This window comes from Aythya fuligula, chromosome 1 (genome assembly GCF_009819795.1).
Source record: "Aythya fuligula isolate bAytFul2 chromosome 1, bAytFul2.pri, whole genome shotgun sequence".
Classification (NCBI taxonomy): domain Eukaryota; kingdom Metazoa; phylum Chordata; class Aves; order Anseriformes; family Anatidae; genus Aythya; species Aythya fuligula.
This window is the reverse complement of record NC_045559.1, coordinates 92596320-92616651: the sequence shown is the minus strand read 5'-3', so window position 1 is coordinate 92616651 and position 20332 is coordinate 92596320. Positions and strand designations below refer to the sequence as shown.

Below are 20332 nucleotides of genomic sequence, written 5' to 3'. Positions count from 1 at the left end.
TTCTTCTCACAGATAACTAGTGATAGGACTAGAGGGAATGGACTCAAGTTGTGCCAGGGGAGGTTTAGGTGGGAAATGAGGAGACATTTCTTCTCAGGCAGAGTAGTCAGGCATTGGGACAGGCTGCCCAGGGAGGTGGTGGCATCACCGTCCCTGGGAGTGTTTAAGGAGAGTTTGGACGTGGTGCTTAGGGACATGGCTTAGTGGGTGACATCTGTAGTAGGGTGATGGATTGACCAGATGATCTTGGAGGTCTTTTCCAACCTTAATGATTCTCTGATTTTCTACTTAACAATTTGGTTAATTCTGCAAATACTCACTGTTGTTCTGTTTAAACAGAAGGTAAATAGTATTTCATTTTAGATGATATCTGTCATGCCTTGCTGCCCTAACTAAATTAAAAATCTTTACCAAAATTTGAAGGAAGAACCCAAAGGAGGTCACATGTGCAGCCCTGTATACACCAATCTCCTGCTAAACCGTCAAACCAAAATTGCCTTCTGAGACTGTCTAGAAATAATCAGATTAGTAATGTCACAAATCAGATATTGAAATAGCGTTAATTTGCACAAGCATTTTTTCTACGAATGTTCTAATTAAGTGCTAACTGTACTTTATTTCTCAGATACCAAAGGAATTAACCATTCAAGATGTCTTCTCTTTCTTCAGAGAGGAGGTCCAACAGCCCAGCAATACAAATTTATCTTTTTTCATTCCTCTTCAGATGATTTTAATTAGTTGTCCAAGATATCAGGGTGCCATCAAGTGTTGTTTTTCACAACGTTGCTTTTCACAACTTAGACTGGTAAAATGTCAACGGAGAAAATGCTTGGTATTCCATTCTCCTTTCCCATCAGGCATCTAGTCTTCTGGCTTTTTGAATATAGTAATTTAACCATAGTAATTTCAGATCTCTTAAACTCTACCTTTCTTGGAAAAGCCGAAGTACACTCAAAATGCTAAATGAATGTGGACTTATGGAGCCTCTGTGGTCCAATGAAAGTCAATGATCCTATTGATTGCAAACTGGAACAGAGTTTCTGCAAATAATGTCTAAAGATATATCAAACTCTTGATTTATTCAGAATCTTATTAACCTTTTATGCGGCGCAGTGTTTCTATGGGCTACTGTGGACAGGTGTCGGGAAAGAATGAAGTAAGTATTCTGGGAATATAAAAGAATATATCAAGAATGTATCAATGCCATAATTACTTTCCTGTTAAAAACAATGAAATATTTATGGAAAGAACTTGTTTTTTTGTGCGTGTTTCAAAAGAAACTAAACTGCTATCCAACTTTAGGCACTACTTTTGATTCTTAGCATCCAACCACACGTTCCTTCCATTTCTGTCCACAAGGCAATAAATACTGGGGGAGGGTTGTTTTTTAGAGGGGAGAGTGGGGTTGGTTGTTTTTCAGTTTGGGTTTTTTATTTTATTTTTTGCATTGGCAGTGTACCTCTGGCACATAGTTTTAATAATTTCAGACAATATAGGAGGAGTTGATGCATTTCCTCCCATTTTTATTTAAATTACATGTATTTGACAATCTCATTCTGTCCTGCAGGATTTCAAAACCTCTCAAATTTAAAACACAGCTCACTTTTTAAAAGCTTCTAATACTTTGAGGAAAAAGTTGAACAATTATAATTAAGTTTATTTATTTATTGTTCTTGTGTTGTTCCTTTCATATGCTAAAGGTTTATTATGTCAAAAGAGGGTCTTGAACTACTTTTTAATTAGGTCAGTCTTCCTTCTGATGTTCTGTTCACCAGCTCAGCCTCTGATGGTAGTGTCAGCTAGCAAACAGTGACGATCATAAGTCAGTGATCTTCTAACTAATGAAATTACTTCCAAGAACATTCTATAATAGTAAACATCAAACAGCTCACAAAACACAAAGGATAATTTGTGACCAGAACTACCTACCTACTATTCTAAGCAGAGTATTTCTTCAGTTTTCCAAGAAAGTTTAGGCTCTTCTCTAGGACTTCAAAGTGCACAGAGAAAACAAATACATGAAAAATCCAAGGTTCCTAATTGTCAGTCATTTTTTCCAAAGTATCCAAACTGGTAAGATTCCTGAGCATCCAAGCTCATTTTTAAGAGCTGACTTTCCCAGGATGGCAGAAAGAGAAAGCACTTGTGTCCACAGGGCAGAGCATCAATATTACTTACTGTCTGAAGAAGTAGATATGAACAATCAAAGAAAAGAAGGGCATAATACTGCTCTGAAAAGAAAAAGAGAGGCTCTAAAAAGGATGTATTCTGCCTGCCAGGGTTAGTGAATGCCTCAGAAAACACAATTATAAATCTTAATTTGGTGTCTCCTGGTGGGTTTTGATGATTTCAGAACGCACATTTGTGCCCATTCAGATACAGGATGTGCTCTGCTGTCAGCTTCTCTGTCTCCTGTCTCAAAAAGCGCCAAATGCTGCCAGATGTCTGAACAGAAGCCAAATGCACAAAACAGCCAAGAAGCTGCTCCCAGGACTGAAGGTAAGTGCTGATCAATGATATAAGACAGCTCATAGTGAAGGGGATGGTGTAAGAGATGGACATAAGTGCATGCCCTGCAGGTACACAAGCTAGGGGAAAACAGTACAACAAATAATCCATACAATTGCTTCAGCTGGCAGAGAAATCCTCAAAGCAAGGCCCCCTTGCAGCCCCCCAGAGTTTTTCATGACAGTGATGATGGCAATGTATGTTTGTGGTGTGGTCATCTGCTGCTAGGAGGAATATCAGTTTTGTATGACATAAGCAAGTCAGATATGAACAGAGCATGATGGCTTTTTTGTCCCTGTCTTTGTCCTATTGCCACAGTTTCCATCTGCTTGTGGCTGATTTTTTTTTTTTTCCCCTACAAATTCATTCTGCTTTCTTCTTTTTACCCAAAGTACTACTGGTAGCTCAAGGGAGACGGAGTCAAACCCTGACAGAAAGCAGGAGAGGACAGATAGAAATGGCTTTCTGGCATCGAAGGAGTAGCATCTTGCTGGAGAAAACTGTTTACCCACAGATGTGCTACTCTTGCTGCTTATTTTGATTTCTTTGATTTCTGCTTTGCATTGACATTCAAGGCGCACTCAGAAGATAAACTTTCCTGTTTATTGCAAAGAGATAATAAAGTGTCCTTTCATATATATCTAAAACAGATATTTGGAAATGTGAGCCATGGTGCAAGGAGGCATTGTGACACTATTCCCATGGCAAGGCTCTGCTTATCGGACTGAAGAAACACTTCCCATGTTGGGATAATTTGCAGTAAAAATTGCCACAGATGGTGTTAGTTAGCATTTGTGGAGTTTATGAGATTAGTATTTGGCAACACATCTATCTTTACATGTTTTTATGATACCAAAATGAGCGCAAAGTTAGAAAAGCCTGAATGAAGGCAAATGTTTTTTAAAGGACCCGTTGCTTGAAATTAACCTTACTATAAACTTTTCAGTAGTATGGTCACCAGGTACAAATCCAGCTCTCATTTCTACTCTAAAAGTAATCCTAATCTGTATCTGTGCAGGATTCCTGATCATCGTATGTTCTCCCACATGCTGCTAATCTGTTTATGATATCACCAAAGGCCTTTAAGACATTTAAGAAGGACATAGAAACTTTTGTATAACAGCTCCTTTGTTCCTTCCCAGCACCTATCTTGTTATGATGCTCTTACCATTTTTTTTAAGCAGAGGTGACGCTAGGAAACACTGTCGTGGCTTGTGTAGCAGGTGTACAGCTGGAGTTAGTGGTACTCCAGTACAAATCCTTGAGTGCTAGAGACAGAGGAGATGAGCGAAAGCAGGCAGGGTGCCTCAGGACACAGCAGCTGTGCAAAAGCCTACGCTCCTCGCTTGTCACTTGACTGCTTCCTTCCCAGCTAAACCGGGAGAGGACTGAGTCTAAATCTTCCTATTATTATTAATATTATTATTATTAATAATAATAATAATAATTTTGGGTTTTTTTTGTTTGTTTGTTTGTTTTCAAGCAGGAGAAGTATGGTTCTTCCTCATGTCTTGAGAAAAGGGCCTCCAAGCATCCCAACTTGAACCATCTCTTGAGGGTTCAAGGAAGTTTTCCTGGCTTTCCCTGTTCTTGGCCCTGCTCCTGTTTTTACCTATCTCCATGCAGGCTACCACTACCAATGTGCAAATTTTTTTTTGATTTTCTGCCCTAGCATTTTGCTACCAAGTCTTTATCCATCCCCATCAATTTCTTTTTCTGTAACCCAATCTTCCAGCCACCTTCACGCAGACCTTGTCTTAATCTTAAAGCCATCTTCATGTATGAAATATCTTCACAATTGCTTGAAGAGATCCCACAGAAGGAGGCAGGGGGCAAGGAAGGGGAAGATCAGAAATTCAGAATTCCACACACCAATGCCACTGGCCTTTGTATTTCAGAAGTGATAAGCCACACAAAGAAAACTGAAGGTTTCGTGTTTGGATGGTTTAACTCTTCCCTGTTCGTAGCCATGAATTTTTACCAGCTTTGTAGCAGAGGAAGGGCCTTACACATGTGCACCTTGTTTTGGATAGGATATAAGACAATTTTACAACCTGTGGGAGTACATGCCACCCAACTCTAGCTTAGCTACACAGTGACCATACAGTAGTGTGCTCGAGGGCTCCTGGGGGCAAAAAGGGGGTGCTCGTGCCCCCTGCAGCATTACCTTCCTTGCTAATGTTACATTTCTAGTTGTTTGGAAGCTGCTGAGCTACTGCTGCCCCTGCTACGCTCACATCTCCGCTTGCAGGGCAGAGCTGGTGAGAGATAACTTCCAAAAAGTTTGCCACAACTGTACGAGAAGCAGAGAGCCGAAAAAGGAGGAGAGTTAAAGAAGTGCTGAGGTACAGCTCTATTTTCTTTTTGTTCTCCACAGCAGCGAGCCTAGCTTAGAAAGGTGTGAACCTTCATAACTGCAGCCCAGCAAAACCATTTCCTGTTTTCTCCTGACGAGCACCAACTTCTGTGCTCTTAAACCACATAATGCTTCTTTATCCAGGCTCCACAGCAACGCTTGTGTCAAAGTATGCCGTTCCAAAAACGACCTTTTACTCTCTGCATACTACAGTTCTCTCAGGGAATTGCAAATGTTTATGACCAATTTTCTAATAAGGATACGGACAAGTCCTTTTAATGCAACTAATCTTTTCTAGCTGAGGAACAGCCATAATTTCATCTGGTTCAAGTGACCGGGCATATGCTCTTGAATGATGCAGACCAAATATTTATTTCGACCAGTTCAAAAATACCTCGCGGGCTAACACTTGTTTGCCCAGCTCTTTGTTGAACGATTGCAAATGAGAAACAAATTCAAAAAATCACAGCTTGTTTATGCATAATTTGTATGCTTGCAGTCGAAAGGGCTATGTATCTCAGCTAAATCATTTGCAATGAATAATTCTACCGTTCAGTACAGATGCAGAGCGTTGGAACTTACAGAACATTATGGAAATGTATCTTCCATCCTCAGGAGATGTGAGAATTTTAATTCCTGGCACTGAAGGCAGGCTTGAATGAGAATATGATTAAACTTTTATAACTGCTTGATGTTTTCTTGGCTCAATCAATATTCTTTTCAATAAGCCCTTGGCCTGTTTCAGAAGCACTGCCAATATTTGTTGTTGAGTAAATGTGGCTTTATTTTTCACTCCCGCTGATGTGATCAACAGAATGACATTGATGACAATGGGTGCTGTGTTCAAACATTTCAAAACAATTTAATCTGCCTACACAGGACAGAGGTTAGGTAGCCATACTGATTACAGCATATCTTTTGCTGGCCTCTGTTACAGACGAGTATGTTTTGATATCGCCTCCAATGCCATCTGATCATGATCACTCATCTGGGCAAGCTAGCAGGAATGGCTTGGGTCATGCAGACTGGTCACTTCCTTCCCTTTAAAGCAAGGCCTAAAGGCATGTGGCAGGCAGTCATGCATTCTTCGTGACGACTGGCACACTGGGGACAGACCCAGAGCCTTCCATCCTGATGTTTGTGAGAGCACTCAGAGGCATTACCTACAATTAGTTAGATGTCAATACTGTCAAGCAACAGGATGCCAGACTAGAATTTAGATGCTGACAGCCTACTGACCAATATGCCAATCACATGCGTAACTTCGGGCAAATCACTTAGTTCTGTTCCTCAGGTTTTCTATCAAGCAAGGATAATAATTCTTGCTATATTTTTTGAAACAGTTTGAAATTTATGTAGGAGAGCTGTGATGTGACTGTTGAGTGGTGGCATTCATTCAGCACATTGATGACACTCAGATCTTTGCCAATAAAGGAAGAAGATACTTCTAGAAAATGCTAGAGAGTGAAGGATTTGGAGCAAAAGTCAATCCAGTTAGTTTTAGTTGATACTGAGAAATGGGGAAAGTGGTGAGTAGTGAAAGGAGCAAGAAGCACTCATTCCTTTTTGAGGAAATTCTCACTCTTGGCTTTTAGGGCAGTACAATCTTACTAGGTCTGATTCCCGAGCTTTGTGCTTTGATTCCTTAATGATAAAAAGTGACTTTTATTCTCGCTTCTCCATTTCCACAGCTGATGAAAAGAAGACTGACCCTTTCAAGGTAATTGCTTGTCTCTCTGTTCTCAGACATGGTGGTTGAACTTTGGCCCTGCCTTTATATAAGGTTGCAGTTACAAATATTTCAGCCTTCAGAAGGCTTTAGAAGTAACCAAGTACTGCGGGTTGAGCTCTGCCAGCAGCCAAGTACCCACACAGCTACTTGCTCACCCCAGTGGGACAGGGGAGAAAATAGGAAGAGAAAATGTGAGAAATCTTGAGTCAAGATAAAGACATTTGGGCAAGTGAAGGACAGGATGGTGATGAGGAAACAACAAAACAAGGGATGCAAAGGTAATGGATCTCTCCTTCCCACAAGCAAAGGCATGCCCAGCTGGTCTCCAAGGAAAGGCCATCTTGGAAGAGAAAAACCCTCACCACCTTCTTCCTCTATCCCATTTTTTGTTGCTGAGCATGATGTTATATGGCACAGAATATCCCTTTGGCCAATTTGGGCCAGCTGTCCTGCTGTGTCCCCTCCCACCTTCTTGCCCACCTCCAGCCTACTCTTACTTGCAAGGGGGACAGTGGGGAAGAAAAAAGAGAAGGCCTTGACACAGTACAAGCCCTGTTCAGCCACAGCCAAAGTATTAATTGGTGTGCTACCAACACCATTTTAATGACAAATCCAAAACGCAGCGCCGTAGGGGCTGCTATAAGGAAAATGAACATCATCTCAAAGATGACCCGGCACACCAGGAAAGAAATTAAAATAGCAAGAAGCTACTAAAGCCAAAAGCCCCATTTGTGCAGAGGAGTGATTAAGACAGAACCACTTAAATTAGTCCCCCACAAAATTAAACGTGCTTTTGCACAACAGAGAGCAGAAAACAGCATTCAGAGAATGGGCGAAACAGCAAGGGCAGCCTTAGAGGCTGCTCCAATTCCCTTCCAGCAGGCCTGCACACATTCTTCAGCGGTAGGTGCTAAATAACCATTCTCAGCCCATTGCTGTGTTTGGGAGCTCAGCACATTGTTTGCCTTGATGGATAAGATTTTTGATGACTTCCTGATGGCCAACTGTTGGTTTGGCACTGGTGTTTATATATTATATATATAAAAGCAGTTATGGACTGCTTGGGTGTGTTTATGGTTTGAAACCAGTTGACTCTTTTAACTGAGGCACTCATGTGAGGACTGCCTGACATAAAGGAACTGATTTCTGACTCTGGATAGAGTTGTGAGTATGGGGCAGTACAAAACCGTGTCAGTCCTACCTCTGCAAGAGCATGGAAGGCACAGACTGAGGTACCCTGTGCTTTCCTGGGATGCTCACGCTGCCTTTCCCACAGGCAGCCAGCTCTTCTCCCTGCCTACAGCTACACCCTGCTCCACCACCCTGTGGTTTTGCATGGCCTCCTCATGCCTGGTTATATTCACTGACTTGACACAAGCTGAGCTCTGCAAGGGTTTCTGAAAAGGAGCAGTTATTTTATGCCTGCACACTTCCCTGTACAAAGAGTGAGAGCAGCATGTAATCCTAATGAAATATACTGAAGAGAGATGAGTTTGCCATTTAAATAGTCAATGTAATGTTTTGGCTGTATCTGAAGATCAACATTTACAGAAAATAATGTGTAAATTCCTTTTTATACGGTTCTTCAGAGGTTGCTTCCAGAAAATGATTTACTACTCCAGATGCCTAAATAGTAAAAGATATTGACTGACTGGAGAGAGTTCAGAGCAGAACAGTAAAAACGATCACTTAGCACAGATGTTTTGATTTATAAAAAAAAAAAAAAAAAAAAAAAAAAAAAGGCAGATAAAAGATTAAAGGGACAAAATACAGCTTCAGACGAGGCTAACTGAGGAGCTAGAGAGAACATAGCTGTCCTGAAATATATGAGTGATGTAAACACCTTGAATAAAGCAATTACACATGGCAATGCACCACAGGGTGAGCAATGGCACAAACAGCTCTATCCTACCAATTACTCTTCTCTAAGCCAAACTTAATTAAAGAGAAGTTGAGGTTAAGTCTTCTGTCAACCATTTCTTTGCAGACCTAGCACTTCACAGGGACCAAAAAAAAATAATTCTTCAAATGTCTGGGCTTCTGGATCATATTAAATAGCAATATTCTTTCTTATAGCAAGAAAAAAAAAAAAAAAAAAAAAAAAAAAAAAAATAAGACACAATGTTCAATGTTTATTTAATCATAAGATTAAAAAGATGTAGGCTGTCTTCATACCACAGGAAATTTCCTGCTGGTATCAGCATGCCCCTCCCCTACTGCAGAACACGAGTGAGAACCTATTTAAAAGCAAAGTCTCAGAAGTCTGGGTGCATACTGACTGCAGGACTGGGACGTTGTCATTTCTCTGCTGGTACTGTCCAAGACCCGTGTCTCCTCATAGCACACAGCCCAGCCACCCCCACTCAAATGAGGATTGCAAAACACTTTTCCCAATACTCAGCTCATTTGTGATTTCAGAAATAGCTTTAACGAGTTGTTAAGTATCTTTATTGGAGTAGAACTTAAGAAAAGGATGTTGTTATGGTAAGTGTTATGTAAATGCAAGACGAATGGGTACTCCTTGTTAATTTACAATCTCAATAATTAAGCAAGGCATGGCAAGCAACAGATGCATAAGGAAATACAGAGGAACACTATGAAAAAAATTTCTAACTTCATGATCATGCAAGACAAATGACAGCTGCTCTGTTTCTTATAGGGACCTTAACAGACATTGTTTTAACATTGTTCTTTCTTGGTTCCCTTCACTTGCTTGATTACAGGTTAATACACTACATTGCTTTGTATTCTCCATAAACACATCCCTTGGCATTAGGCATTACCTAATATATGTTGACTTTGATTCTTAAGGTTTGAATTCATTTGGATTTTTTTTTTTTTTTTTTTTTGTTACACCTTAGGTGGACTGGATGATCTTGGAGGTCTTTTCCAACCTTAATGATTCTATGATTTCTATGATTCAAAAGGATGAATTGGTAATTCAAAGCCGACAAACTAGATTGCACCCCAACATCTCTCAATCTCATCCCACTGGTATGAATGCAGAACAAATTGCCTCAGACCCAGAATCACACTGGTGATCACCTAACTTGAGTAGTCTTGGATAAGTTCTCATCACTCTATGAGGGGATGGATTTGCAGAAGCTCTCCGTGCTTTCTGTTGCTATTCACTTTGATTGAAGCCATGCTTTGATAATATAAATCTTTATATAAATTTTGTAAGACTTTTAAAAACAGTACCTACTTGGAAAAAATCAGGTTCTCTGCATCTCAGATTAAGTTCCCAAAAACAGAGGACACTCAGTACTTTGACACAAATCATAGAATCATATAATCGTAGAATCATAAAGGTTGGAAAAGACCTCCAAGATCATCTGGTACAACCATCACCCTACTACAGATGTCACCCACTAAACCATGTCCCTAAGCACCACGTCTGAAATCTCCTTAAACACTCCCAGGGACGGTGATGCCACCACCTCCCTGGGCAGCCTGTCCCAATGCCTGACTACTCTGCCTGAGAAGAAATGTCTCCTCATTTCCCACCTAAACCTCCCCTGGCACAACTTGAGTCCATTCCCTCTAGTCCTATCACTAGTTATCTGTGAGAAGAAGCCAACCCCCAGCTCCCAACAACTTCCTTTCAGGTGGTTGTAGAGGGCAATGAGGTCTCCCCTGAGCCTCCTCTTCTCCAGAGTAAATGACCCCAGTTCCCTCGTCTGCTCCTCATAGGACTTCTGATCCAGGCCCTTCACCAGATTCGTAGCCCTGCTCTGGGCATATTCCAGGGCCTCGATGCCCTTCTTGTAGTGACGGGCCTAAAGCTGAACACAGTACTTGAGGTGCTACCTCCCAGGCCTGAGTACAATCCACTTCACTGCTCTTGTGGCTGGCTTGCTCACCACAGAAGTGATTTAACCGCTGAGCACAGGGGTTCATGCAGCGGTGACAAAAAACTTGAGCCTTGCTGACACCAGAAGAGTAAAGCCTTACTGCAGAACTTGTGGGCTACAGAACGTCACCACATAACAGTACCAATGCTTAAAACAGCCAGTAATGTCTTCATTTCAAATAAGATTTATTACAATTGAACTCACAAATAGTAAATAGATAAATATAAATCAGCTTTAGACATTTAGCCATTATGAAAAATGCATCTATGTCTTTATGTTGGCAGAACACCAAATGCTTTTATAATGGACAGTTCCAGGGCACTTGATGTGCTGATATCGTGTTATTTTATTTTATTTAGCATTATTTATAGAAAAGGAATGGCTTCTCGAAGAATACTGGAGAGGAATGGCATGGTATAGGATGGTACCAGAAAACTCTGTGCTGGTGGCCAGGTGACACATTCAGTGATGCCGGTGACAGCCCCCTCCTCTGTGACCCCAGTACCACAACCCTATGGGTTAGCTGGAGAACGACTGGACAGGGCAGGAACTTTGGCAGCCATTTCGCATTCAGTTCTCCAGTCATTTATTCTCTGGCCATTTCTGCTGAATCCAGCAGAAAGGTTTATGTTCTGCGTGGTGTTGCCTACAGGCTGCTCCCTGATGGTGGGTGGAGCGGCAGGGCCTCACAACCAGGCCCTGCTGTCTGGGGGAGACCTGATAAAGCTGGTTGAATAAAAAAGGCTTCTCCTGTACCACAAATGGCACTTAATATGTTTAAATATTGGCCTTTTACCACATCACACCAACAGTTCTGGTGAACTGGAAAGGCAGCCTAGCTCAGAAGCTGCCTCTGCACTTTACGTTTTGCCTGTTGTGCTCCCTAGCCCAAGCAGGGTTGCTGACAGGGACATACAAGCTTGGAATATCAAAAACCTTGATATATCAAGGATACAACTGCAGTGGCTCGGTGTCCACGCTTTAGGTATAGACACAAGTAGCTGGGGTGGGGTTAGGGTTCAGTTTCTGAAGGAACGGTGCAGTAAGTGATACGCCCATGTGAAAGCAGCACATCCCCAGAGGAGTCGGAGCCAGGATTTCTCCATCGCCCTGCAGGGAGGGGACCTTTTATGCTTTCCTTCGGCAAGACACAGCTAAGGCTAAACTACGTTTTGCCCGTTGTGTGTAGCAGCGCGGTTTGCCGTTTCGGCACGCCCATGGTGAATTGGGCAGCCGGCTATTGCACTGAGGGGCAGGCAGAGCGTCCTGTCGGGGGTTGTTACAGAGTAAGGGTCTGGGTGAGGAGGCTGGGGGAGCGTGAAAGTGCTTTTTAAAACTGAAATGGCAAAAAATAGCGGGCAAGGAAGCGCTGGCAAGGCGACCCCGCTACGCCTGAGGCACTGCGAGTCCCGCTGAACGGAACGGCGCGCCTCTGCCTCTTGCCGGAGGGCGGGCGGGCGGTGCAGCCCGCAGCTGACACCGCAGCCAATGGGAGCTCCCGGTGGGTCTGTTGCTAGGTAGAACAACGACTTTCGGCCGCTGTCAGCCGTGAGCGCAGTGCCCAATGGCAGGATTTTGAGCCGTGTTGACTGTGACGCGACAGCGGGTGGGCGCTCGGCATCCTTACCACCCAATCAGAGCCAGGAGGGCTGACGCTGCGCGCTTCGATAGGCTGTCTCTCCGGGAGTGACGCGACCGAGACCCAATGGAAAGCGAGGAGCTTTGCGGGCGGCGCGCAGTTTGAATCGGCGCGGGGCGGGGCGGGGGTGTCCTGGCCCCGCGTCATGGCCGCCGACCTGGGCGAGCGGCTGCGGCAGAGCAATGCCCGCTTCGTCGCCTCCATCAACCGCATCCTGGAGTGGGTGAGGCCTCCCCTCAGCCTCCCGGCCGGCCGGCACCGGGCGTCCTGCGGGGATCCGCGGCTGGCAGCGGGCTGCTCTCACCCAGCCCGGGTGCTTGGGTAGCGGGACGGGTGGGGCTGCGGCGTGCCTGCTGTATATATATATATGTTGTTTTTTTTTTTTTGTATAAGTATATATATTCACCTCTTTATTTTTCTTGGAGTTCTTTTTTCCAGATCGCTGGCTCCCGGCTGATGTCAATAACATAGCAGCACGCTGTCAGTTTCATGCCTGGCTCGAAGCAAAGTTGTTTAAAATGCCTGTTAAAAGCCTTGTTAACCATTTGTTCTAATCTTGCGTGGTTCTTTTTGTTTAGTATAATCGTCCTTTTGAAGATGATTTTCTTATTTCCATGGAAACCCTCACTTTTGACACCCCTGATGGTAAGAACCTCTTTAAGCTATGCTACTTCGCTGTATTTAGACTTAGCGAAGCGTGCTGCGTATTACACAACTGCAAGCAGTTACATAACATGAGATTTCACCAAATATCGGGTGTTTTGCACTCAGGTGTGGTATCTTATCTGTAAACTTTGGTTAGAAATACCTGAAGAGATGGTTCACACGCAACTTTTCAGTCCATCGTGTGCTCTGTTTTAGGCAATGGAAAAGAATTAGTAGCAAAGTACAGGAAAACAATGGGTAATGTTTGAATAACTTGGAATGAAAGAATAAAAATGGAGAAGGATGAGAGGAAGCAAAGGAACAGAGCTAATAGCAGGAAGTTGATATGCATGATTGGATTCTGTAGTTTCAGGTCTGCTTAGCATTCTGAAGGCTGCTGTAAGATGATAAATTTCCAGCACGTCAAATGTCAGGGTGGAATGGGTAGATAGTGTCTTCTTTAATTTTTCATTGAATGTTCATGTGGTTAGCATAAATCTATAAGGTGTTATGCCATGTCATATTTTTCTAGTGTTTCATTATAACTGTCAATCTGTTACACAGTGAATAATACTTACGAAGAGCTTATTGAGGGGAAAGAAACTTTGAAAATTGACTTCTCTGAGTTTTAGCGGGAATTGTGACTTAGTAGTTGGGTGGCGTTACTGCAAGATGAAATGTTCTGCCAGTTTTTATCCTTAGTGAGGTGTGAATTACGATGCGTAATTGCCATGTCAATTCTCCTAAAGAACAGCTTCCTACGCATACCCAAGAGGTACTAACACAGGGTCAAGTCCAATGTAATTGTTGTACCAAATATTTACCAAATGCTGGGGGCAGGGTGAGGTTCCTGCATACATACAACAGTGTAATATAATACAACAGTGTAATATAAAGTCTTGGATTTGAAAAGGCTTGGTTATGGCTTTGATTTAGTAACTTCTGTATATGCTTTCTGTGAATATGGATCTTAGTCCATAAAGCCTTGATTATGGTTTTAAATAACTTCAAATGCCATATAGCCTGCATGCGCTAAGTACAACTTATTTTTTTCAAATAAAACAATACATGTTGTTTTTTTTATCTTCATAATATCTGGGTTGTTAATGCTCTTAGGTTTTAGCAGAGTGTTGTTAGACTCATTTATTTGATTCTTTTTTACTTTTTTTTTTTTTAACCAGCTTCTCAATTATGACTTGTAATTACAATGTTATCTTGTTTTGTTTTCCTATAAGTTTTTGTTTCAACAACTGGATTGGAGATTGTTTAGATTCAGTAATGTTTTGTTACTATGTAATATGTTCTTTCTATGTGTTAGAGTACTACTCAGTGTAGATAAATAGTGTTACAAGAAAAGCTGTTTAAATAAACATCTCTTGTTATTTATAGGACCAAAACAATGGGGGGAAGTATCAAACAGGAGTCTTAAAAAATGGAAGAAGAAACTACTTCAGGTATCTAATATAGTCCCACTATGCAGTCAAAATATAGTAATATTTCTTTTTATTTTTTTTTTCTGTATTTTATATAGGAATGGATTCTAATCTTGCTATGCCATATAATACTTGCAGGAGGTATTAATGAAGTCACTAACTACCTTAAAATAGGGATTTAGGATAGGTTGCTTAAGAACATCAGATTAGATGGATAGAAATAGATGATGTATTTATTACTGGTTAATACCACTTGTTAACCTGGAGTAGTATTCCCATATGTAGTGTTGTGGGCCTGTTTATTGTATGCTCTTTTTCTAAGTATTCATATTAAACAAGCAGTCACTTCTTAATCTGTTCCCTAAACTCCTTCATAAGAGCTTAACAGAGAATTTGGTCAAAAGCACCGTGTTTCTCAATAACCATATAAAAGTCACCTAGCATCTCTGTTACCTGTCGAGAAAGTAAAGCTGAGTAGTGTGCCTTACTAGTTAATACAGAGGCTGTTCTGAACCCCATGGTGTGAGGAGTGAAATTCAGTCTTGAGGTGTAAGTGGATTTAATGGCGGCAAATGTGGCTGTGTTTCTCTCCTTTTGAACTTCTGGGAATATCTTGTGCATCATCTAAGCATTGCAACAAGTGGCTGCACAACTTTACAGTCTAAATCCATTAAGGACTGTAAGGATTCTGTTGTAGCCTCTCATGTGTGTTAAGTCAACTACAGCTTATGTTTTTGTAGTGCTTTTAATAGTAACAGCATGGCAAGAATTGAATGATCAGGTATGTTTTAACAAGTATTTGTTGCTTTGCTAGTCAGGTGGTGCAAAAGCTGAAGGAAACTGAATGGTTATTTACAAAGTGACAACTTGTAAGATATACCAAAGAAAAATGCTTCAGTTAAAGTAAACTTATTATTCTAAGGTTCTTCTGATGTTTTTTTTTTTCCTCTGTTTATAATTGCAGAATCATACAGGAAGTCAAAGGAATACAGGTAAAGCGTTTGAAAAAACAAGTGCTATAAATTATCCAAAAGTCTTGACTTCATAGAAAATATAACGTTTTTATGTCAAATTCCTTGGGATACTCACTGGTTTTAAAAAACAAACAACAAACAAATAAAGAAACACATCAACACTTAGGTGCATAAGGATTCTGAAATGTAGCCAAAAATCTTTAAAATTAGTAATTTATAATTGGCGTTGATATCATCACAACTTGATTTAAAATTATCTCCCCTTATCAATTGTACAGACAGTTTTCTATCTTGTATTTTTAGCTTTTGTCAGACGTTCTTTGAATCTAAAAATCCTACCCTGAGTTACCTGGGTGTACGTATAGAAGAATTTATAATTTGCTAGCTTTCTGAAAATAATTAGGCAAGTAGACATATTCAAAAATAGGTGTTGAAAGAATCCCATGAAGTTGCGTGGTGAGTGATCACAAATTTAGCAGATTGTTCTGTACACTGAATGTATCGGCCTACCTGCAGAAAAAGTAGATGTTTGATTAGAGATCAAGTGTCATGATGGAAATTAAATCAAGATTGCACATGAAGTGTAGTTCTGATACTACTTAACATCTGAAGATTATGCTTCTCCCTTTTCCTTTGTTCTGAAAAGAAACTGTGTTCCAACAAAATACATGTCTTTTTACTGGGATAAATGATGGGGGAGACATGATATATAGTGCAGTAAAAGTATGTTGGGCTTTGTTTTATTAAGATGTTAAGGATCTTTTTTTTCAATCTGTTCTTTATTTTATTGTATTCAGCCAAGAGTCTTTTATGCTAAATATTTGGAGACAAAACAAAATGCAGTGTGTGCCTCTCTCCCTCCTCTACAATCCTACCAGAAATTTGTCTATACAGGGTTCGTGTATGTATATTTTGAATCAGCCTACAGAATTTAAATGTTGAGCTGGGAAATAAGGTGCTGCTTCAAAAACACAGTCCAGACCTTTGACTGAAATTTTTAGGAAATGTGTGCTGATGGTTCTGACGAGCCAGTCATTTTCTTACTACAGTCTCAGAAAGCGAGAGCATCTAGCAGGTAGTTTTTTAAAAGAAAAGTACCTGAATTCTTCTAGAGGTTTTTTGTTTTTGTTTTTTTTTGTCTGTTTGTTAGTCTTCATTTTTGACCTAAGGTCTGAATGGCATTGAAGTTCTTATTAGAGCACTTTACCTCTTGAAGGATTCTTAGTGCTACAAAGACTAGATCTAATTAATTGTATATTTATAATACAGAACACTATATGAGGTAGAGGAACAGAAGTTTGATAGCCTAAATACTTTTAACAGCTTTCAATACAACTCAGCAGTATTTATTATTTAGTTGTTATTATATTAGTTATGCTTTAGTTGTCATAGAGAAGAAATATATAAATATTGAAGGTGGAGAAATAACAGAGGTGTTAGCAGTGGTTGGCATACGGAAAAACCTCTTCTTACAGATTGTTATTTATATATGCATATTTCTATATGCTGTTAGAGAATCTCGTTTATTTTGTTCTACTTAATGCAAGCCATGTCTTGCACTGACCTTTCTATTTCAACACAGAAGTACACGCTGTAAGCATTTGAACTGGCTTGTTGTGGTTGGTGTTAATAATAAAAATATCACCAACAGGTTCTGGCTATGGATTATTGAAGCTAAGCATGCACAATTTACCTCATCTTGTTCTGTATTCTTAGATTTTCCTGACCATGTGCTTTCAAATAGGTTACTTAAATGGGAAGTGTGGACATATAAAGCATTGTTATAGTGTCCAAATACTTATGATGCCCCCTCTGCCCTTTTCGTATTATTAGTGTTGTTTCTTCAGTTCTCAATTCTGAGTTTTGCTAGACTGATGTTCACTATTCAGATAAACAGCCTGGTAGCTCTATGAAATTTTACATGCTCGCGTGACAATCCTTTGAGTGGTTTTTGTATGGCTGTTCTGAGTATGGGAGAATCTTCTATGTTAAATTTCAACATACAGGAAAAACAATATTTTGGTAATGTATTATTGATATAAAACTCGTTCTTTCCTTGAGCAGAAAACTTTGTAAAACAGAACACCCTCTGTGGCGTTTCATACTTCTTGCTCAGCAGGGATTTTAATGGGACATTACCATGTTATCTTGATTTTCTGTGTTCCTAGCTCAGACACATCAGAAAAATGCTTTATTCAGCTTTTAAAAACATATTGCTAATGTATTATGAAGAATGCTTTACTGGAGTTTATATGTGTAAAATAGTGGAGATCAGTTTTTTGTCCCATTATGTTTGCATAGTGTTTTGGCTAACTGGACTGAATCAGAAAAAGAAAAAAAAAAAAAAAAAAAAAAAGGAGGAATTAAAAAAAAAAAATTACAAAAGAGAATCCCTAGGTTAAACATATTAGAAAAGCTTTCCAAACGTAAATAAAAGAAAGCCTTGACAGATGTTTCTTAGAGATTATGGAGTTGCTCTCAATGGGTTAAACTTCTAGAGACAAGTTAGGTATAGTTGTTCCTGCTATAGTTGCTCTCCTGAAGGGCAGAACGAGTAGATGGCATGTTTAGGTTCCTCTCCATACGCTTGAAGCTTTTAGGAAACGGGAAATCTTTAGATATCTGCCTAACACTATTAAATAAATTGAAATATTTACATAAGTAAATAATATCCATGTGCTTCAGTTAGATGTTAGATACATTTCATTACCACCTAGAGGGGGAGGGGGTAGAAAAAAAAAAAGTAAATTCCTTGTGCTATTTGCCGTCAGTTCATCCGGAAACAAATATAGAGGAAACAAGAATAATAAATTCTGCATTAAGCAGAAATTTCTTTGACCATCTTGAGTAGTATAAGCATTATCTGCTAAAGCACATAGACTCAGAGTTAACGTAAACGATATATCACGTCCATCCATGATAAGTCCCTGCTACAGTCTTAGTATAAGCATGTCTTGTGCTTGAAGATATAGATCCTGTCTTTTGGGGAAGATCCCATTTCTGTAACTTGTGCATTATGAACATTAACTAGATGTAGGCAATAATTTTTAGGTGCATGTCATAATCATATGGTCTGTATACAAACTCCAGACATTATAGCTTGTGGATCCCCTTTTTAAATCTAACAAGATGACAGTTAGAAATGTAACTTTTTTCAGCACTGTCAAAACAGTTTTCAGTCTTGAATAATTTTAATAACAACAATATCTGACTTAGAGGCTAATTGTGAAATTAGCCTATGCATAAGTAAGATTTGTTTGAAGACAGCTGCTTCTCTGTGGGTCTAATGTTTTGATTTTATTGAAATCAGCTTGAGTACTTGAATTGTTATAGTTAATGTAGAATAATATATAGATTGAAATGTCAAAAGGGGAAATCAGCTTAATGATTTTTAGTGAAATATGGAACATCTTAGACTGTTCTTTATATTTCTTCTTATGAAATAAATGGAGAAAATAAAAATAGATCGCTGGTGGGCCTATCTGTAACAGAAGGCAGGCATAACTGTTTTAGAAGGCTTACTTGCCAAAAAGGATCACTGAGTCCAACTTCTGGCTCCACACAGGACCACCCAAAAATCAGACCCTGTGTCTGAGAGCTTTGTCCAAATGCTTTTTAAACTCTGTCAGGCTTGGTGCAGTGACCACTTTGCTGGGGAGCCTGTTCCAGTGCCCGACCACCCTCTCAGTGAAGAATCTTTTCCTAATATCAGTCTGAACTTCCCTTGATGACGAAATAGAATCATAGAATAAAAGACTGGGGATTCTACCCCTATTTTTCAGGACCAATTAGTCTCTTTCTCTCTTCTCAACATATGCCATGAAAGTGCGCAAAAAAAGTTGTAGTTGTCTTTCTTTTTTGCAAGTCATACCAAAAGGGACAAATTTCTTTTTCTGTGTCCCTTCATAGGTTAAGAAGAAAACGGCTAGTATTTTAGATGTGTGACTGTGATCAGAATTACTCTACTTTGATGATAATGTTGTTCTGTCACTTGTCTGTTCTTTGCTCCGGTTCTCTATTTGTTAAATGTTTGAGTTAAATATGTTCAAAATATGTGTTTTATGTATAAAAGGAGAATTCATGAGTTCATGTGCAACATTGATCTGTCAACTATCTAATGGGTGTGCATTTTTTCTTCCATATGCACACTAAGAAATGTCAAAGCAACATGCTGGTGATCTTGAAGATGGACATTCGACAGTACATCAAGTATGGGTGCTCTATTTCATCTACTTTTTTTAAAGCCTTGTTAGGAAAAACAATTACGTAGTCACAAGCTAAAAGCTAAGAAATTATTGATCTATGAAACTGTATTTAGAAGAAAGCTAAAAAATTATTGATCTATGAAACTATATTTAGAGGACTTAGTAATTGCTGAATTAATACATATTGTGATGGTGAATTTGCATTTTGTTGTTTCCTATGCCCCTGTTTGTTCAGAATATAATCCTTCCATGCTTACCCCAGTAGTATTTTGGGTGCCTCAATTATTATTTGCGGTTGATGCAGGAAGAAAATCTAGCTCTAATATTTTGAAGGAGCCCATAGTTGGACAGAAATAGTCTGTTTTGTGATTAGTTTTTCTTTTCGTTTTGATGGAGGTCTCAAAGAAGATTGAAAGACCAGTATTTGTACTTGTCTAAAACTGCAGTGACATAGGATAGTTTGTTTTTGAGCAGAATCCATGTAGTAGTATACTAATAACATTCTTTATTTCTACTAAAAGTTAACAGTTTTATTTTTGTTCAATTTTTGATGAGTAACACATGTTGGTTTTAGTAGTTTTTATGTATGTTTCATAGAATTACATGTCGCATTGTGATATTAGGAGTATCAAATATTAACTCTGATATAAGCCATGGATTTTAGCTGAATTCCGGCTGTTTGAGGTTTATTTAAAGTAGAAGATAGCTTTTAGACATAAGCTTTAAGCTATCAGACGTCTTCTTAGTTAGGCAGTGTGTGGCTAGCTTTTTTTGTTAGTACTTGTAAACTCTGTAAGTGTCTAGAGTAACTTCTTCAGATGCTTGATTTTAAGGAGAAAATAGTCAGGATTTGAAGAGTGTTATAAAGATACTGATTGGTCATTCACTTTTTTTAAAAATAAATTCTGGCGAGTTCTGTTGAGATGTGGGTTGTAAGCATTTTGAAAAAGTTTCTTCCATTCTAAATAAGTATTTATGCAAAAAAA

At 39.6% G+C, this 20332-nt stretch overlaps 1 protein-coding gene across 2 annotated transcripts in view; it reads left to right on the top strand.

Moving 5' to 3' along the window:
• Positions 1-2358: 2358 nt before the first annotated feature.
• HJURP (Holliday junction recognition protein) overlaps positions 2359-20332 on the top strand; it is a 30425-nt gene continuing 12451 nt past the window's right edge. The window contains exons 1-5 of one of the 2 annotated variants that reach the window (XM_032208010.1): positions 2359-2499; positions 12668-12734; positions 14124-14188; positions 15132-15159; positions 19295-19350. In XM_032208010.1, the coding sequence (XP_032063901.1) occupies positions 2461-2499; positions 12668-12734; positions 14124-14188; positions 15132-15159; positions 19295-19350 (255 nt within the window). In that variant the 5' untranslated portion in view covers positions 2359-2460. Of the gene's footprint in view, positions 2500-12234; positions 12313-12667; positions 12735-14123; positions 14189-15131; positions 15160-19294; positions 19351-20332 lie in introns of those variants that run through there. The other variant, XM_032208009.1, reaches the window with a different exon arrangement.